At 47.8% G+C, this 20,423-nt stretch overlaps 1 protein-coding gene across 1 annotated transcript in view; it reads left to right on the top strand.

Moving 5' to 3' along the window:
* TG (thyroglobulin) overlaps window positions 1–20,423 on the top strand; it is a 246,551-nt gene that overhangs the window by 78,170 nt on the left and 147,958 nt on the right. Inside the window, exons 28-35 of the mRNA XM_041768575.1 lie at window positions 4,762–4,786; window positions 4,866–4,930; window positions 7,037–7,117; window positions 9,534–9,671; window positions 10,718–10,894; window positions 12,213–12,324; window positions 14,563–14,642; window positions 15,344–15,487. Coding sequence (XP_041624509.1) covers window positions 4,762–4,786; window positions 4,866–4,930; window positions 7,037–7,117; window positions 9,534–9,671; window positions 10,718–10,894; window positions 12,213–12,324; window positions 14,563–14,642; window positions 15,344–15,487 — 822 coding nt within the window. The remainder of the gene's footprint in view (window positions 1–4,761; window positions 4,787–4,865; window positions 4,931–7,036; window positions 7,118–9,533; window positions 9,672–10,717; window positions 10,895–12,212; window positions 12,325–14,562; window positions 14,643–15,343; window positions 15,488–20,423) is intronic.

Raw genomic sequence — 20,423 nt, 5'->3', positions numbered from 1 at the left:
GGTGCTGGGCCCACACTGGGGTCCAAGTGGGCAGAGTGGTCTCTGTGCCCCAGGAACTCAAAGGTAGTGCTTCATTTGTCTGCCTGAGTGGACTGACCAAGGTTCGCGGAACTCAAAATGCCCTTTCAGTACATTTCTCTTCATTTTTTAAGCCAACCAAATATCAGTTTCCAACAAACAAATATAACCACAAACAACCAACCCTACAAATTACCTGGAGGCCCTTTTATCCAATAGGAAGGCCCAGTGCTTTTCATGGTTGTGAGGTTTCTTTTTCCAATCATCGGATTTCTGTTTAGACACTTCTCCCAAGAGAGGAATCCACCCAAAGTCTGCATCTCCCAAATTGCCAATGGGCATCTCTGGGTGTTTCAACTATTTGGTGCTGGCTGGATCCATCTTCCCATTTCTAAGGGAAAAGGCTTAGAAGGCTCTGGAACTGCTTATACCTTCTTTCTGAGAATGTCTTGAAGTGCAAATGAATGCAAAATAGGCAGATTAAATGTCCCTTAATGCCCATAGGGACTTAACATTTGACAGGAAAAACAGGCCTTCGAAGAACACTGCTGGGTTTATTATGGATCCCAAAGGCTTCATGCTTTGGGCAGTGGTGAGACTCAGGCTGATAGCTGGCATCCGTTGCCTGCGTAGGAGTCTGTTTTGTATCAGTGAGGGCCATTGTCTCAGGGTGCTGAGGGCTAGGTGGAGAAATTTCCCATGTCTCTGGGATGCCCACCGTCACCAGATGCATTTGGAGCAGACCATCCATTGGGCAGCTACAAATAGGATGACCCTGTTATAGTTATTTACAATAGTTGTCATGTGCTTTGCACTAAGCAGAGCCTGAGACAAGGATTTAGGAATGCAGTTTATTTAGGAAGGGAAAGGAATATGAGGTGGACTCTGAAACCCGGGCTTTCTAGTTTGGGATGCTGTCCACTCCTAGGCAGTAGACGCAAACTAACCGCCCCAGACACAGCACATGACCTCTCTACGGAAGTGTTCCGAAGTAAATCAAGACCACACAACACCCACCAACCCTCTGAATCAAGGCTCCACGCCAAACCCCAAAACTTCTAAATGTGTATATGTCCCTGTTGCCTTGATTATGGAGAGAGAGGTGATGAGTCAGAGTGTGGAGGCCTGTTTGTGTCACAGGGATATTCTAACTCAACTGTCACGGAAGGAATGGAACAAATATCTGGACAGTCAAAACTGTTTTCCCCTAAAATATTGCTTCACAGGGAAGAGGAGGAATCACATTTGCTCCAGTTCTATGCGCCCCGTCTCAATCAACAAAATTGAGCCTGGAAAGTTTTGGGGAATGGAGTGAAGGGCTGGAAGTCTGCGTTAGGAAAGTCCAGCCTTCCTGTGCTTGGGAAGATAATGCTCTGTGTTTGCTCGGTGGGCTCTGAGTATCATTGATTACATTGTTTTCCTCATTCATCCCTCCTTGAGTTTATTAACGTACGAACAGCAGTTCTGCAGCAGGGATGATGTCAGGTGTGGGTGATATAGAGAGGAACAGGGCCTGTTCCCAACCTTGGAAAGCTCTAGTACAGTCAATGGACAGTGACAGTCAAGTGTGAGATTAAAGATCCAGGTGTTTGTTGAGTGCTCTACAAATGCAGAGGAGGAGCATGTAACCCAGCCAGAGGGTTCGTGGGGGCTGTCTAGTAGGAGATGATGCTGACTCTGATTTTTAAAGAATGAGTAGAGGCTAACCAGTTGGAAGAGGGTGAGAGTTCGAGGCAGAGAGGGGAAATCTGGGCAGTGATGCCGAAGCCTGGAAGCCTGCAAAGACAAGCCCCTTGGAGACGACACATGGTCACTCATGCTGCCAAGAACGAAGTCCCAGAGAAGTGAATTCTGAAATGTGTGGTAGCTGTCACAAGACTGGGGGTAGAATTGCCTTTCGGGAAGGATACCCTGGTGCTGTGTGGCTGGGGGTGGGAAGGAGTCTAGGGAACCAATGAAAGACTATGATAAGCCAAGAGGGAGGGTCCCACAGACGGGGTATGTTTGAGACCAGTTTGGGAAACAGGCTGGTTGGATATGGAGGTTGATGCCAGGGAGGAGGATGGCTCCGAGAGAAGTGAGTGCCCTTGACCAACTCGGGAAGTAGGAGGAGCTGAGTGTGGATGTGGAAATGGGGAAGATAAGAGAGAGGGCAGTGCCATTCCTTCCACTCCCATGTCCTCTGTGCATGCCTGTGGAAACCTGGCAGTTGCCCCCCAAGGTCTCACAACTTTCTCTGTGGCGATTTACAAACATTTGCACATCAGTCTGTAGATGTCGGTTGGTGACTTTCTGAATCTACCAGATGCTCAACTTTTCGAGTGCAGAAGTGAACTGAATTCCATTGGATTGAATGGTGTCAAAGTGAGCAAACACCAAGGATAAGGTGAAGACTCACCTTTTCCAGGCTAGAAGCCCCAGGGTTCTGTTGCCTCAAGGTGGACAAAAAGTGGGTAAGGAAATTCCATCCCCACCACAGTTTAGTGCATTCTGGCCCCAAACACAGCCTTAGATCTGTGTGCACCTGTGTGGAGCCCCTGTTCTTCTCTGGGTGATGGAGAGCATCTCTAAGTTTCCTTGCTACTCCATGAAAATCAGGACACACCACCTCAAGATGTTCTAGACAACGTGTGAGAGGCTCACCCACTCACCCAAGTCAGGAATGAGGACTACTGAGTGGTGGAGAAATCTTTGAGGGATTGTTGCTCTTGGGAAGAGACAGCGATGGGGATGTGGATGAAGGCTCATTGAGGGCCCATGATCAAAATGCTCAGTAGTCTCTCATGGTAAACTACTTTATAAAGTGGTCCTTCATTTTAGTCTTTTTTTTTTTTTTTTTTTAGTTTTTTTTCATTTTAGTCTTATATTTAAAGCACCGTAGAGGTAAGACATCATTTCTCCTCCTTTTACAGGATAAATAAGAATCCTAATGCAAAGCTTAAACTATTTTGAAAATTTTACTTTATTTATTTATTTTACTTACACCTATGTTACCAAAAGTATCTATATCTATCTATCTATCTATCTATCTATCTATCTATCTATCTATCATCTATCTATCTATCCATTCATCCATCCCACATAGTGAGGCATAGTCAGTATACCACATAGATTTGGGTGTAAAAAGATTTAAGAAACAAATTATCTAATTACTTTTGAGACAAGGCCCAAAGTCCCCTCGCCTGCCCTTCGTCACAAGAAAATGTGGTCAAGAAAGATGGCAGAGCAGAGCAGATTGAGCAGATGACCCTGCTCGGTGTTGGTGTTGGAGGAGTATACGATGGGCTCCTCGGGAGTGTGTAGACTGAGTTTCAAATTGTCAGAGATCCAAGTCTAGATCTCCCAGGTATCATAGGTTTTAATTTCCCCTCATTTTTATAAGTGACATCCACCCTCTGAAGTGGGTGATGAGAGAATTACGAGTAGGTCTTTTAGGGAAATGCGTAATCACAATATTGGGCAGCATGAGACGTTCTAGAATTATTGTGTATTCCCATTTTAGAAGCAAAACCAAATGGAAGCACAACTCAATATTGTTGGCTCCCACCCCCACCCCTAGCATAGAGCATGGTCATTCTTGGGAGGGGCAGGGGCTCATGACTTTAATAGCTGAGTTTTCCAAATCGTTCACTCTTTAAACCTCCTTGAACACCTCTCTAAACAGAAGCACATCTGCAGATGTTTGCCATTTTGGATGGACAGAATTGTGATTGAGAACATGGGGTATGGAGCCAAGCAGGTGGGATTTGAATTCTGGCATTGACTTCTCTGGATTTTGATCTTCACCTGGTATTTAGAGACAAGAATACCTATCTGTGAGGTTTAAGTGAAGCAATATCTGGAAGGTGCTCATCATAGTGTTGGGCAAGTGGCAATGACTCTTAATAACAATTGACTATAATAATATATGGTTCTTGATGATAATGAGCAACATGTGATCACTTCTTGAGGTCTCAGGTTGGGCACCAGGCGTTTCCTGCCACGTGCGGAATGTTTGCCTCCAGAACCTGTGTCTTCTGAGCTCTTTCCTCAGCCTTTCATAGCGCAGGAGGATAGGCAGGATCTTAGGGCTGAGCAGAGGCAAGAGAGGCGGCCTTTTTTTTTTTTTAATGATTTTATTTATTCATGAGAGATACATAGAGAGAAGCAGAGACATAGGCAGAGGGAGAAGCAGGCTCCCTGTGGGGAGCCCAATGTGGGACTCGATCCCAGGACCCTGGGATCACGCTCTGAGCTGAAGGCAGACACTCAATCACTGAGCCACCCAGATGCCCCAAGAGAGGCAAATTTGACCATCAAGGAATGGTGTGCAAAGCCAGTCTCGTCTGGATGATTCCAGGCGGATGTAGCTCAGCAGAAAGGAACACTGAATAATACTAATAATGAATCAAATAATGGCAGCTGCCCATCATAGAGTGAATATCAAATGTCTAGGGCCACAGAAGACAGTTCACAGTATCCCCACCCTCCCAAATATGATCCCTGCTTGCCTATGTGGTGAGATTCTCAGAGGGCATCCATGACATGGACAATTGACATAGTACCGGAGTCTCTACAGGCTTAGTTCCCTTTCAGCTGATCCCCATTACCTTCACTCGTTCTGTGTCATAAGAAAATCTCTTTGTTGCCCTGCACAAGACACCTGGGGTCTGACCAGCTCTGGTTTTGTACCGGGGATCCGGAGGACAGCTCCACGATGCTCTCTGTGTGGGGGTGCACCTTGATAGGAAATGGGGTTCTCAGGCCAGGAGTGGCCCGTGTGGGAGAGGTGGGTCAGTGTGGCCAATGCGGGTCCCTTTGAGAACAAGCCCATTCAAGCTCGTAAAAATAATTATCTCTCCTTGCAGTTCCGGCAGCCCTGGAGGAACTTCGGGCACCGTTACCAGCTTCCAGCGGGTTTATCTCTGGAAAGGTGAGATGTGGGGTGGAGTGGGGGAGCGGAGACGCTGATTACACCAGACGGCTGGGCTCCACCTCCCGTTCACAGGGCACTTTGCTCCCCAGAAAGAAACAATCGTAGAGATTTGCTTTCCAAGTGAGTGCTCTGTGTGGCATAGATGGGCCTGACCCTCATCAGATAAGACACCAAGCCCCAGGAGAAACATGACAAGTGTCGAAGCCCCAGGAAGGATGGGGGAAGGAAGCAGGGCTTCCTGTGAGATCAAGTTCGCTGCCCTTGCTCTGGGGTGGGCGCTCCCAGGCCGCTGCACACCAGGGAGGCATTTCTCCAGGGCTCTCGGCCACAGGGGGCTGGTCTCATGGCCAAGGGACGCATGAGCCCGGCTTGGAGGTAGTGCTATTGCAGGTGCATGGAGCACACTGGGGCTGCAGATAAAATAAAACCCACACTTGGATCTCCCTGCTGCTGTGTTTGTCCTCCTCCGAATCTCCTGAGCATTGACCAAGTGCCTACTCAGAGCTGGGGCAGGGCAAAATATTTGGGATGAGTCTGAATGACATGGGATAAAAGAGTCAGGTGAGGCACGGCCTTCACCTGTAGGAGGCTCCAGCCTCAGGAGGCAGCCTGAGCAGCAGATCCATACAGGCCATGGGGCCAGTGGGAGGAGGAGGACAGATCCCACCCCACATCATGTCCCTCCTCTTCCCGGGATCCCTCCCTCACCCATATTGGGTCCCTGTAGAGACACGATTGGTGACCCTGGTGACCTGTTTTTGTGCCTGTGAAGTGACCTCATGGGAAGGAGCACAGAGCGTGGGGCAGAGTCACTGTGTATGATTTCTGGTTGAGTCACCTCCTCGCAGCCTTGTGCACACCATTCATACCCTCCAAGCCCCGTCTCCTCATGGGCAAGCACAGGAATGAGTGCTCGCCTCCCAGAGCCGCATGGGCGTGGGCCCAAGGGTCACATGTGCAGTGCTGGGAGCTGTGCCGGGTGCATGGGGTGGCTGACTCAAACTGGGGTTGGCGAGGCTGGATGGAGGGACAGGAGGGACAGGAGAGAAAGAAACAGAGAGTGGCCACCATTTGCTCATTCTAAAGTGATTTCACTAGATGATACACCTCTTTTTTGCATTTAGCTGTCCCTATAAGGAGGCTGACTGAGGGGTGGGATTGAGGGGATACATTTTAGTCATTTTGCAGACAAGATAAGGTGTGGAGAGGTTTGGTGAAATGCCCAGAGGTCCCTGTGGGGGACCAGAGGGCCCAGACTCTGGCTCCAAGTTTAGTGCTTCCTAGTTATCAAAAATTTCTTTTTTAAAATAAAGAGTTTATTTATGAGAGAGAGAGAGAGAGAGAGAGAGAGAGAGAGAGAGAGAGAATATGAGTGGAGGAGGGGCAGAGGGAGAGGGAGAAGTAGACTTCCCGATGAGCAGAGAGGCTGATGCGAGACTCAATCCCAGGGATTGAGTCCTAAGGATCATGGGATCATGACCTGAGCCAAAGGCAGACGCTTAACTGACTGAGCCCCAGGCACCCCCAAAATTTCTGATAAATAAGCTGCTGGCTGGTGAAGAATTAAGGAAGAGCTTCTCCCGAGGACATGTGCCGCGTGGAGCAGAAGCCCCCAAAGGCTTGTCTGATACCCGCTTCTCCCCATAGGCTCACTCTGCTCTCATGGAGACAAGTTCCCAGCATGGAGATTTTTAAAAATTTTTTTCAAATTCTAGTTCATCAACTTTCCTCCTGCATATTCTGGGATAGACTATTTCATCTCTATGCATCTCTGTTTTCTCTGGAGTAAAATGAGAATCTTACTCCTTTTTCACAGGGTGTTCTAAAAACCAATATTTATGGATACATTTCATCACCTTTGCAATGAATCATTTTAGTATCAAGGACAATAATGATTCTGGTATTGAGAGGTTGGCTGATGTTCCACAAAAGGCCAAAGAGTACAGGCCTCTGCCACTGGATTCAGCCCAGACCCTATCTCGGACACCTGGCGGTGGACCGTGAGGATTTCCCACATTGTCATTTTGTTGACGAGAAGAATATCTCCTTTTTTCCATCCCAATGTAAGACTAACAATCCTTTTATTTTTTTTTGCCCTCCCAGAGTCTGACATGGGATCTCGGTCTGAGTCTATGGGATGTAGAAGAGACATGGAACCAAGGCCAGCATCTCCAACAGAAACAGGTACCAGTCCCCAAACCCTTTTATATGCCTGGGTGTCTGGCTGTGGAGACAAGATGGCTGACACCAGGCATTTGATCAGTGAATGAGCCTGTTAGCATCACTGCACTCCGTAGCTAGGGACTACTCTCTAGCTCTTCAACCAGTTATTCATTTCACAAATACAGGCAGCTCCTCAGGGGGGCATTGGGCACAGAAAGGAAAGTGAAATCATTGCAGAATCATCACTGCTCCTGGAAAAGCAAACAACCATAGCAACGAAAGACTCTTAAAGACCAAGCTTCATCCGACTGCGGGCAGTGAGTGCAAACAGAATGTACAGATTCTGGAATTGTGTGGGGAGACAGATTTCTCGAGAGTCATTTAATGCAGTGGAAGATCTAAAGCCATACATTAGCAGGGGCAGAAAGTATGTGCAGAGACACTCTATCCCTAGCATTTGCAATTGTTATTTCTCAGGTGGAGTGAAAACTCAGGGTGGGAGCAGGGAGGAGAGAGGGAGAGGAAGAGAAAAGAGGATGAGGAAGAGGAGAAGGTTTTATATAAAATGAGATTTCAAGTTTCTTTAGAGGAAAACAGAGGAAAAGCTCTGGGCGTACTGGCTTCAGATTCCCACTTGGCGACCATCCTCTGAGCTGAGTTGAATTGCCCTTGCCATCAGGGGCCTGGCTCCTGCTGGCACTCCTGCTGGCATTCTTGGGGTACTTTTGTTTGGGCTGCCCACCCCCCTGTACCTTACCTCGTGGCAAGGTATAGGTGAATGATGGTGGAGCAATCCTAGATAGTCTGTAAAATCCATCATTATCCCCTGTGTCAGGCCACACCTACAAAACCATCATAGGACTCCCACAGGAAGTGGAGTCCCCTCACTCCCCCCACCCCCGACCAGGGGAGCTGAACTCCCCCTTCCCCCTGCCCAAGACCTTGGAAAGAATCAGAGTGAATAGACCCAGCTCGGGTTAGTTTTCCCTTTCTGAGCTGATTAAATTCCTGGGCTTAGGAAGATAACACCCCTGCAGGAAAGACCTCTTTGATCTGCTCCTCTGCAGCTGGGCCCAAAGCCACCGCCATGCCTTGTTTACCTGGCCTGAGCTCCACGATGTCCCTGAGAATGGCCTCCCCAGTTCAGAGCATGGTGAGGGATTGTCCGTTTTCTGCCCCAGGAGGGACAGCAACATGGGCTTTGGGGTCTCTGGCAAGGCTAGCCTTTTGGCCTTGGCAGATGTTAGTAAAGCTTTTATCTCTTGTGGTGGATTTTGTTGGTGAAAAAGGTCAGTCTTCAGGAGCCTGCTCTATGGAGCATGGAGAGTGGGCTCCCGGGAGGATGCTCAAGCCCAAGGCAAATGGGAGTCCATATGGCATGTCATGCACCTTATGCCAGAGCCCTGAGCTAAGATACATTGTAAACAGGCTCCAGCTCAACTCCATGAATTGCTTCATGCCCCCAGTGTAAGCATCTCTGCAAAGTCAGAGCTCTCATGAAGGGCCTAAATAGGCTCCTCCCCCCCCGGGCCTGGGACATTGGGGTCCTCCTCCCTGGAGAACCTCTTTATAGAGCAACAGAATGTCAGAGCAGGAGGGAACAGCATTGGCCTTGAAGCTCAGGAGGACTAGAGAGGTGAGGAAGAGGGGAGAGCATGGACAACAGTCCTGGGGCAGCAAGCAGTATGGCAATACTTCTGGAGTGTGAGTTGAGGACTAGAGATAAAGCTTAAAATATAGGTAGAGCCTGGACCAAGAAGAAAGCTTGGACTTCCATCCTGTGGGCAGCAGGGCACCAGAAAGAGCCTTAAGCCAGCAGTCATGGCATGTGAAGATATAAAGAAAGACCAGTCAAGCTGGAGATTTCAGATGGGGCAGAGCAGAGCTGAAAGCTGTCTTCACAGACGAAGGCTGTCATTTGGGAAAGAGACAGGATTTCTGTGTGGCTTCAAAAGATAGGAGCATCCGTGGTTCAAAGTGACAGATTTGACTTCACAACTTCTGAATGGTGGAGTGGGGTGCTCTGGTCAACCCAGACAGGTCACGCAGGGGTACAGGGGCATCGACCAGAAATACTATGGGGAAACTCCTGCCTTGGGTGAAAAGTTGAACCAGATGGCTCCCAGTGTTTCTTCCAAACTAAGATTCTAAGATTTTGCAACTCTATAATTTTTAGGAGTTTCTGAAAACTTCTGAATCCTTTCTGCCTGGCTAGACTCCCAGGCCCATGGCCTCCAGACCTCCTCTGGCTTCACATAGCCTAAAAAAAACAGTGTGTGTGTGTGTGTGTGTGTGTGTGTGTGTGTGTGTGTGTGTGTGGTGTTTGTGTGTGTGAGAGAGAGACAGTGAGAGACACACATAAACAGAGAGGTGGGGACAGAGAGAGGCCTGTTGTAGAGATAAAGCGAAGGATATTGATTCTCTCCTTCTTTTTTAGATTTGACAACAGAGCTTTTCTCCCCTGTGGACCTTGACCAGGTCATTGTCAATGGAAGCCAATCCCTGCCCAGCCAGCAGCACTGGCTTTTGAAACACCTGTTTTCTCCTCAGCAGGCAAACCTGTGGTGCCTGTCTCGTAAGTATCCTTAGACCCCATCCTTCCTCTTCTAGATCCACTGGTCAGGCAACACAAACCTGGTTTAACAACTCCCAAGAAATAGATATGATGAAACTCAATGGCATAACTCAGGGGTCACTTCAGTGTTAGTACAATCAGTGATATAGAAGAAAGACAGGATATAACCCATATCTTCAAGAAGCTCATGGTATAGATAATCTCTACTCTACTCTCAGAACCTATCATCCTTCTATCTATGCATCCACCCACCCATCATCCACTCACCCATCATCCATCCATCCATCCCTCTATTCATCCATCATCCTTATTTCATCTATCCACCCATTTATCCACTCATTCATCCATCCATTTATCCATCCACGCATCCATTCATCCATCCATCCATCCATCCATCCATCCATCCATCTACCCATCATCCATCCATCCATCTACCCATCATCCATCCATCCATCTATCCACCCATCCTCCATCCATCCATCCATCTACCCATCATCCATCCATCCATCCTTTTACCCAACAGGCATGTGCTATGTCTACCATGCATTATGTTCTAAGCCTTGGGTTTGACCTTGGGGATGAGAAAACAGAAGAAGATGAATTAATTATGACCCCTCCCTGTGAGGGAGCTACCATATTCCAGTGGAAAACTCTGACATGGGAGTGGGAGCAGAGGAGATCATTCACAGAGTTCAAAGTTTTTATAGTCCTGTGGGCTCTGATCCCAACTGCCTCTGAGATGGTCTGCATAGATCCAATGGAATACTGCCCTATCGTCTCCTGTATTTATGAGTTTACACCGCACTCTTCACCTTCTTAGACTGCTTTTATTCAGAGCCACATGGACTCCTTGTTTGGTGGACAGTCCCCTCCCCAGCTAGCAGAACATCATTGTTTTTTTCTTGGACCTTCCGGACTGGGTAGTCTCAACTATCCTGGGCCTCTGTCCTCCCAGGAGGAATCCCTATCAGGTATAGAGGGACCTGTAGAGGTTCCTTTCCTGCAGACCTCCCAAGGGCTAAAACCCATTGCTTCCTTGCCTGCAGGCTGTGTCCAGGAGCCCTCTTTCTGTCAGCTGGTGGAGATAACAGACAGTGCACCCTTGTATTTCACCTGCGCCCTCTACCCAGAAGCCCGGGTGTGTGACAACGTCATGGAGTCCAGTCCCAAGGGCTGCAGACTGATCCTGCCCCACAGGCCAGAGACCCTGTTCCGGAAGAAAGGTGAGTGCTTGGTGGGCATCTGCACAAACTGCATTTCCAGTGGTCTACGGGCTCTGCGGTTTTAGAAGTATCCAGATTAACTTATTCTTCCTTTTAAAATTGAAGTTACTCATGCTCCTTGCAGTAATGTGAAGTCATTTAGAAATGCAGGATGTTGACTATAGAGACCAATCCTGTCCTGCAATCCCACTCCTTAGAAAAAGCCACCATTAATGCACATATCAGTTAAAATTCCATTTGGCTGTATATCACAGAAAATGCCAACAGTGGCTTTAACAAGATAGAAGTTGCTTTTTCCCCTGAGGACATTAATGACATTTCTTTTTTTGGAGTTCCCCCCCCCCTCCGCCATGCAGTCTCCATTTCTTCCAAGATGTTATCATGCTTCATTTACTGTTCTATCAGTGCTGGAGGTCTTTCTCAGAGATCTGGCAACCCTTGGTTTCACACTCAAATGTAAGAGAGGGACCCAGAAGCTGACTGGGAGGCTTAGAGTATGTGGTGAGAGCTTACTGACTTTTAAGTTTCCCTGTAGGATAATCTAGTTGGGCTACCCTTTGGGAAATCCCTCTGGTTATTATCTTTAGGCCTTCCCTATGTAGGAATCTTGTAATATCTGGCCTGGGGCTATGAGCCTGGCTGATATTCATTTGGATACCAAATACAGTTGGAAGATGGGAGTCTCAACCTTCACCATGTGGATGAACTTGAAGGAATCCCCTAGTTTCAGTGTGAAACTCCCACCATGAACTCCACCTGATGCACCCAAGAGAGACTCTTTTTTTGGACCTCTCCAGAGAATAAACCTTCCACCTTCTTCTATGGTGGGGAGAGGACACTCATCTACTGTGCAAAAGAGAGGAAGCCATCTGGAGACCTAACTGCTTCTTAAAGAGATTTCCAGCCTATCCTGGTTTAGCCCACCTTCATCCCAGTGACACCAACACTTAAACTTTTTGGGATTCCAGAAGGTGTATAGTATTTCTTCTTGTTCTTCCCACAGAAAAGTCACAGATTAGGTTTTCTTAGGTCTACAAAGTGAACTTTGTACTCCTCTGTGTTCTTTCTGGCATTCACAACTTTGTTGCTCCATCCCCTCTTCTATTCTCTTTATGCCTGTGGGTGTGAGCCTTTACACGAATCTCCTTGCTGTTATTTTTGTGAGATCTGGATGAAAGCAGAGCATAAGCATGGGAGTTTAATAGGCCATCTTTAATTGGAAGCTCTTGACCTGGTGTCTACACCCTCACCCTCATATTTTCATGGATGCAACTGATCTGTCCCTAAATAATGTTATTTCTTTCTCCCCCCTGTGTAGTTATACTGAGAGATAAAGTGAAGAACTTTTATACTCGCCTGCCATTCCAAAAACTGATGGGGATTTCCATTAGAAACAAAATGCTCATGTCTGAAAAATCCATTTCCAATGGGTAAGCTACATCTGTCCCTTCAAGTGTTTATCATTAAGGCTTTTCTATGGCCATAAAGACAGTGACTTAATATCAGTTAAAGGCACACAGAGAAAAACCTGTAAAGCCCAAAGTGAAGAGTGAAAAGGTAATGAGGAGGTGACCATACCTAAAAACTGTGGCCAAGGTCAACACAAAATCGAGCCCTGAACGCCCAGTCAGCTGACACAAAAGGGAAACACTGACCCATGTCTTGTCAATTAACAAAAGTTACCAAGTATTGTAGTGAACCGGGTGAGCAAAGTCTCACTGTGCTGTATGCAGAATCTGGAGAAGCAGTGGAACTTTTAACAGGATCGCAAGATGATAAGGACTTTGAATTTGTTATACTTCTTATTTTTAAAAGTATGTTGTGATATATTTAGTTAGCTATTATTTAGTTGTTTTAATTGAGGGTGACATTTCCGTCAGCCTAGTTTATGGATCTCATGCATCAGGATCACCAAGAGGACTTTTTTAAAAAATAAATTTTATTTATTTATTCGTGAGAGATACAGAGAGAGAGGCAGAGACATAGGCAGAGGGAGAAGCAGGCTCCCTGCTGGGAGCCTAATGCAGGACTCCATCGAGGACCCTGGGATCAGGACTTGAGCCTAAGGCAGATGCTCAACCACTGAACCACCCAGGCATCCCCCAAGAGAACTTTTTACAAACCACATTCCTGGGTCCTTTCCTGGACCTACTGAGTCAGCATTTCCTGGGGTGGGGCTCAAGACTCTGAATTTCAAGTAAGATTCTCCTCCCAGTGATTCTTTTCTACTTTAGAATTGGAGAATCATTGATCTATGATCTGTTGGTCTATGAAGTGTTGTTGATTTTTGAAACTATGTCATGTTGCTGGTGTTGAAGATCAGCTTTTGAAAAATGGAATTAAAAGGACGCTACAGGGCAGACTGTCTTGAGATCTGGTAGGGTGTCTCCTGTGATGATGGGACAGGGTTAGAGAAGGATGGTTAGAACCAGGGATCAGTTTGATTCTGGTGCTGGGGACAGAGAGGGGTGGTTCGATGGGAAAGCACCTCATTCAGGCTGGAGCTCAGCATTGGGCTTCCATGGAAGAAGAACAAAGTGATGGGTGGGCAAGTTGGGTGGGGCAGGACTCTGGAAGAGGGAGCTGTGGGACAAACGGTCTACATGCATCAGGGCAGAGATGCAGTCAGCATTGGAAAAACTGCCCAAGACATGGAGGCTTTATCCACAAGGATGTGACTTGGATTTGGGGGCTCTTAAGACAGAGCAGGAGAATGGCAAGAAGATGGCAGGGCTCCCTACCTTGAAAAGGAGCTGAGGAGTCAAGCCACCTCTCAGGAGTCAAGAATGGGTGATCACAACTGGGACACATGATTAGGGTGAGAGATACTAGAACTGAGCCCAGGAGCACTGGGTTGGGGGCACGTAGGTGGCTCAGTGGTTAAGCATCTGCCTTTGGCTCAGGTCATGATCCTAGAGTCCTGGGATCGAGTCCCACATCAGGATCCCTAGAGGGAGCCTGCTTCTCCCTCTGTCTGTGTCTCTGCCTCCCTCTGTATCTCTCATGAATAAATAAGTAAAATCTTAAAAAAAAAAGTAGCATTGGCTTGGAGCCACTGTTTCTCTAGGACAGGTCCTAGAAGCTGAAAGTGGGGTCTAGCAGTCACTGAATTATTAAGAAAAGTAGGTCCTGGGATGGGACCTGGATGTGCTGACCCAGCAAATAGGGGCCTGTTCTTGGAGTGTGATCATCCTACATTGCAGAGCAGACATGGAGGGAAGCTGTGTTGGGAGACAAATGCAGGTCATTTCCAATAGACACCTAGTTGGGTCAGTAAATCCATAAGCCCATAGAATCCCCCATTTCTGAAGATGCCTTTTCACCTTTCCTACCATCGCTTCCTAGTCCCATAGCCCAAAGCTGGACTCTCCCAATCCGAACGGATTGGCATGTTCAGGACACTGGGTGAACATGGCTTAGAGACGGGCACATAACAGACACAGAATAAATGCTCGATGAATGAATGAGCCAACGAATGAAGGAGAAAAGAGTAGAATTCTGTTTTCAGAAGGAACCTCAAAGCTAGGAATTCACTTATGTGTATTAGCCAAAGCATCCCTACTTTTAGAAGTCATGAAGAAGAGAGCCCCTAGATGTAGGAATGACTGTAATTCGGTAGGTCCTGGGCCACCCACACAAACCCTCTTCCCTCTCTCTTCCGACTCCAGCTTCTTTGAATGTGAACGGCTGTGTGATGCGGACCCGTGCTGCACTGGCTTTGGTTTTCTCAATGTTTCCCAGTTAACAGGTAGTCGTGATAATAACTCTGGCTGCCTGCACGCAGCTCCTGGCAGCCTGGAGAGCATGCTCACACCTCTGGTCTCATGCTGGGTGGGGAGGTGTGATCTTTGTTCCCAGATGGGAAGTAGGGGCGGGGACAGGGGGGGTGGTTCATAATTGGGATACCTGGACATGGCTTCTGGCTCACTGCATGGGCACCTTTACACAGCACTACTGCCAGGCTAGAATCACCTCCCTCCATACTCTTGTATTATCTCTCCAGACCCAGCTCAGGCAGTTTGGTGGGATGAGCTTTGGATCTATCTGTATGACATGAATTGAAAACTTGATTCAGTCGCTTCCTAGGGGTGTGATCCTAAAAAAGCCACTGCATCATAGAGCCTTGGCATCCCTTATCTGCAAATAAGAATACAAACGCTACCCCTCTCCTGGCATTGCATGAGGATCAAGTGATAGATGCAGACAGAGCCCAAGCACAGACATGGGCATGTGACGGGTGCCCCGTAAGGATTAGCTGCCTCCATCCCTGCCCTCTTAGACCAGGAGCTCATTGCAGTACCCGGTTTTTCCATCAGTGACTAGGATCACACCTGGAATGCAATAGAGTACCCCAAATATCTACCAGAGAATAAGTTTGCAGAAGTTTTCTTATTCACATACAGTCGACTGTCTTGACATTTTCCTGGTCCTGGTTACTGTTTGCTCCAGGAGGAGAGGTGACGTGCCTAACTCTGAACAGCTTGGGACTTCAGACATGCTCTGAAGAAAACATGGGAGCCTGGCGCATTCTGGACTGTGGCTCCCCTGACACTGAGGTCCGAACCTATCCCTTCGGATGGTACCAGAAGCCTGGTGAGTGACCTGTCCCAAACAGCTGTGTGGGTATCTTTAGTTGACCATTTCCCAACCATTAGGATGACATCCTTGGGCTGGGAAGTAGATTAGCTGGGATTCATTGGGTACAAGGGACAGAAACTGAGTCTGTTCTACTTAAACAGGAAATAAAATTTTTAAAAGTCTGCTAATAGACTCAAAAGAAAGATACTTGCTAGGTCTCTTGGATGTATTCAGCAAGAATGGATGGACACTTCTCCATCATTGGGTTTTGGTGGCTATAGCCAAGCTTTAAATTCAAGGGAGAGAGTTTGGCTCAGCTTGGGCTATGAGTCCTCCCACTGCCAGAGGGAGGGTGGGGAGGCTTGAGTGATGGTCCCAGAAAGACTGGATGTGTTAGGGGAGAGGAGGGTCCCCAAAGTATAGTTAAGGTGCTGTTGCTGGGCAGGGGAAACCAACAGATGTGCCCTCTGCCAAGTTCCCTTGTTTTTTGAAACTTGTCACTTCATCAGGACAAAGGAGACTCATGGTCGTCTTGGGGCAAGAAAAGGGGACACTGGTGTGTATTTGACAACATACATGGAGTTGGGATTTCAGGGTTGAGGCAGTTGTTGCCCCAGGGTGGCACTTCACATGTATGTGCTGATTACATCCCAGCACATTTTAGGAGCTCAGTCTGAAACTGGTGAATGAATGAATGAATGAATGGTCTACATGCATGGTGTGATGGAGAAGCCCTTGTACTCAAATGAAGAGATATTAGTGTCTTCCCAACTCTGCCATCTACTGAAGCTTTGTCTTTGGAAAAGTCTTCCCTTTCCTCAGTTTCCCCATGGGTAAAACAATGAGTGAGACTTACTCTGGCCTTCTTGGTTCCTACCTTCCGGGTGTACATGAGTGTGGATTCATCTGGGGAACAGGAGGCAGCTGCATGGAAACTGGACATCCTCACCCTGTGTCCCAGAAGCAAATTCATAGACATGTCCCAGATACAAAAAGATTGAAAACCGCCTCTGAGTAGGTGTCCAATGGAGAGACTGAGCCAAGGTTCGTTATCTCCAATCTCTCCTACTAGTGGCTTCCTGTTTAGTTTTCAGAGTTGATTATTGGACAGATACTGGCCCTGCTGGGGCACCTGGAAATGAGAGTCATGGAATGTGTGGTTTGGAGGAATCTTAGAGATCCATAACTTTGATCTCTGCATTCTTCACATCACCCAACACAACACGCTGCCCTAAGGAGGGAAGGAGAGGAAACTTTGTGTTGCTCATGGGGCTGCAGAGTGTCCACACGTGTGCTGTATCCCTGCTCATGCTGGGGCTTCTACATGGGCGTATAATTCAATACTCCTGGTGCCCGTTGGAATTGGCATTATTTCCTCCATCTTGAGATGAAGGCATAGAAAGTTGAAGCTACTCAAGTCAAGCCACACAGCTGGAGTCAAGTTGCAAGCCCACAGCTCATGACTCTAAACTTCACCCTCCTCCATTTTCATGCTGCCTGGAGGGTCTTCTGTATCCCAGGAGTGATTGGATGGACAGATGTCCAGACGCTTTGTTTGACTGGTTTTCCCCTCTTCAATTAACTAATAAGCAATTAACTAATACATTGAAAAAAATAAAATAAAACTAATAAAATAACAGACCAAACCAGTCAGTGGTTTGGCTTCTGGTTCCAGAGCCATCTCCAGCTTGAGGGGCCGGGGCCGGGACCCCTTGACAGAATCCGGCCCTTGGATCTTGCTCATGTGCCTACTAATCTCCAAGGCATTCCTTGGCTTCAGGGCAGATTTATTTGGAGTTAATCATTAGCAGACTGAATGGAATCTTTCCTGCTGATGTCTACCTTGAGCATCCTGCGATTGATCCTTGATCTGAATTCACTCAGGGTCAGGGTTACGCTTTTCATTTTATTTTCACATCTTGATTTATTTTAGGGAAAACATCAGGGTTGTAGGATGAAAGAGCCTCACTGGGTTTCTATATAGAGAAGAATGTTCCATATAGGCTTTCCACTAACTCGCAGGGATGGGAGAGAAGCGAGTGCCCGCTGAGGACAGTGGCCCCTGCGGGAGACCCAAGGCCAGCTCTGGGTTTTGAGGGGTCTTCGAAACAAGTCTTCCCCTTCAGAACCTCCCTGCCCATCTCTCCTCCTGTCCGTCTTCCCATCTCCTCACCCCAACAAAGACTGAAAAATATCAGTTTCCATCCTCATCTTGCTCAGGGGAGAGTCGGGTAAAAAGAAGCTTAAGAAATAAGTCATTTGTTCAGAAATATCATGGGAATCAGACCAGAGCATTACAGCATCATGGCAGGAGTTGGAAAGGCAGAGAACCCAAGGTGCTCATTTTCCCCACTCGATTCCATCTGTTCTGTGTCTTTTCATCTGACAGCACAGACCACTAGCTTTTTCCAAACATATGTTTTGTGGGGTCAGGCTGGGGACTCAGAGTTCTGTCCAGAAACCAGAGACCAGGGAATTAAGAATTCCCAGCGGTGCTCTCTTTCAGCGGACACTGACTGAGCATCGGCCATGCCCAGGGCCTCCGGTGTTGCTAATCCAGCTCTTCCTGTGGGGCTGGCTGGAGAAAGCATTTGTAAGCATCATCTCATCTAAACCTCACAACCACTGTCAGATGAGGAAAGGGAACTCCAGGGAGGTCAAACCACTTGCCCACGGTCACACAGGAATTGTGTCTGAGTCACCCAGCCACATAACATAATGACTCAATCAATCAGAAAGAACGAGGTCTGAGCTCTGGCTGTCATTTGCCTGCCCGAGCCAGGAAGGGAGCATAGGACCCCGATCTTCCCACCTCCATCAGTTCTGGTGCACGAAGCGTGCATTGTCTGCAAAAATTCTTGCAAAGAATTTCCGTAATAGACCTTGCCCTAGCTTCAGATGCATGGCGTGGCCATTTAGGGGGCTGACATCTATACTTAGTCTTTACCACGGGCCTCTGATTGGGCTCCAGGCTGAGAGCCAGAGACAAGAAGCGTAACACCTGTCCCATTTCCGAAGAACTACCCCTGAGAAAGGAGAAAGGAAGTGATACTCACTGAGTTCCTACTACATGTCAAACACCATGGGAGCCTGGGAAGTGGATGGTCCTGCTTGCAGAGGCTTTAGCTGGGCCGGGGAGGCAGATATGAGAGAAACGGAACATTTCTTGAGCAATTACTATTTGTCACAAGCAACTCTAGAGCACTTTGTCTCCTGTATTAATTTCCCACCCCCCTGGGAGGTTGGCTCTCTATTCCTCTCCCCTCGTGAGGAGATAATTATTCCCTGTGGAATCAGAGAGTTATGCAGAGATGTGGCTGACGATCCTGTGGTGGGATCCACGGGGGCTTCTGGAGTGTGAAAAGGATTGTGCTCAAGTGGCTCCAGGGAAAGTCTGCATGTAGGTGAAGACCAGTGGGCTGAAGGGAGCAGTGGCCACTGTGTGGGGACAGGCAGCAGGCCCTGGTGGGAGGGGTGCACCATGGTCCTGTCCTCCCAGCCCTCAGGGCTTCAGAGAGCTGCACAGCATCACACCATGAGCTCAGGACCAGGCTGTTTGCAGAGCAGAGGCGAGAGCTTAGCCTCCTGGGATCCCGGAGCCCCAACAGGGGACCCCAGAGAGCCCGTGGCAATGCTCTATCTGATTTTGCTGTCCACAGTGAACAGAAAGTTCCATGTGTCAGATCAGAGCCTACCCAGGCTCATGCTGAGCAAGGGTGTATGCAAAGGAGGCTGTTTGTAGCCCCTTCCTGGCAGTGGGGCCCGAGAGCAAGCATTCTTAGCCTCCTGGGTGGCAGTAGTGGGCGCTGCTCTGTGGTCAGACAGTGCCCCAGAACCCAGGGTTTTCTGGAAGGGGTGGGGGCCTCTGGGGCCTCTGTACCCTCCCTATGCTCTTTGAAGAGAGCTAGAGCCATTCTCTCCACAGCTGTGCATGGCCTGCAAGTGGGGCAGGGTCTTTGGTTTGTTTATAAAGTCAAATGTGGCTTCTAAAAAAAAAAACCCAATCGAAGCCACATGGTTCCTGTCTTCTGCTAAGCAAATGTACGTGGACCTTGTAGCAGTTCTAGATACGGGAACGTAACCTGGGAAGGAAATGAAAAACCCTTCTAATTACGCCTCCGTGCAATCCACATCGAAACTGCCACATGTAGGTAGGGTTAGTGAACGGTCCACCCTTGGTCCTCACTCCCCTCCGGTTGACAGATCCTGCCTTGTACTCAGCCTCAAGCTGGCTCCAGACACCAGGCTGGCAATTTTTTTTTTTTTTTTTTTTTGCTATAACATCTTATTTAGTGCCCAAGCAACCCGATGAGGTAGGGCCTGTTGCCGGCCCTATTCTGTTTCACAGGTGGCAATGTGAGCAGGAGCCCTGCTTTGTAGTGGTTGCCACTTGCCAGGCTGTAAACGTCCCCATCATGACTGTTTTAGGTTACCAACTTGCTTTCTATTTTTCCCTAAAGGCAAAATCCTATTAGGAATCCTATTAAGATCCTATTAGGAAATACTGCCCTGGGGGATGAGAAGAGGTAAAGAAAGCAAGAACAGTGGGGCTATGTGACCTGTTCTCTGCTGAGATGAACTGCATGGTAGGGCTCCCTATGTGGTTTCCAGTGACCCCTTAGCACAATAAAGTTAACTGTATACTCTATGTGTACCACATACATTCTTCACAATACCACACAACGCAATGCAATACAATACGATGATAGAGATGTTGCCTTTGCAAGCTGTGTTTCTTTTGAATTCTAAATTTCAAGCTACATTTCCAGAAGCAGAGTTACTGAGGCCAAGGGTGGGAACATTTGAATGGCCTTGATACAGATGGTCTAATTGTTCTCTGTAGACTGCAGTCATGCTCAGGACCTTTGCTCTGCTCTGAGAACCACTCTCTTCCAGGAAAGACAGATATTTCAACAAACAAACCAGGCTGGCCCACTGGGGGTAGTGGTGC

Source organism: Vulpes lagopus, chromosome 9, assembly GCF_018345385.1.
Source record: "Vulpes lagopus strain Blue_001 chromosome 9, ASM1834538v1, whole genome shotgun sequence".
Lineage (NCBI taxonomy): Eukaryota > Metazoa > Chordata > Mammalia > Carnivora > Canidae > Vulpes > Vulpes lagopus.
This window is presented reverse-complemented; position numbering and strand designations above follow the sequence as displayed.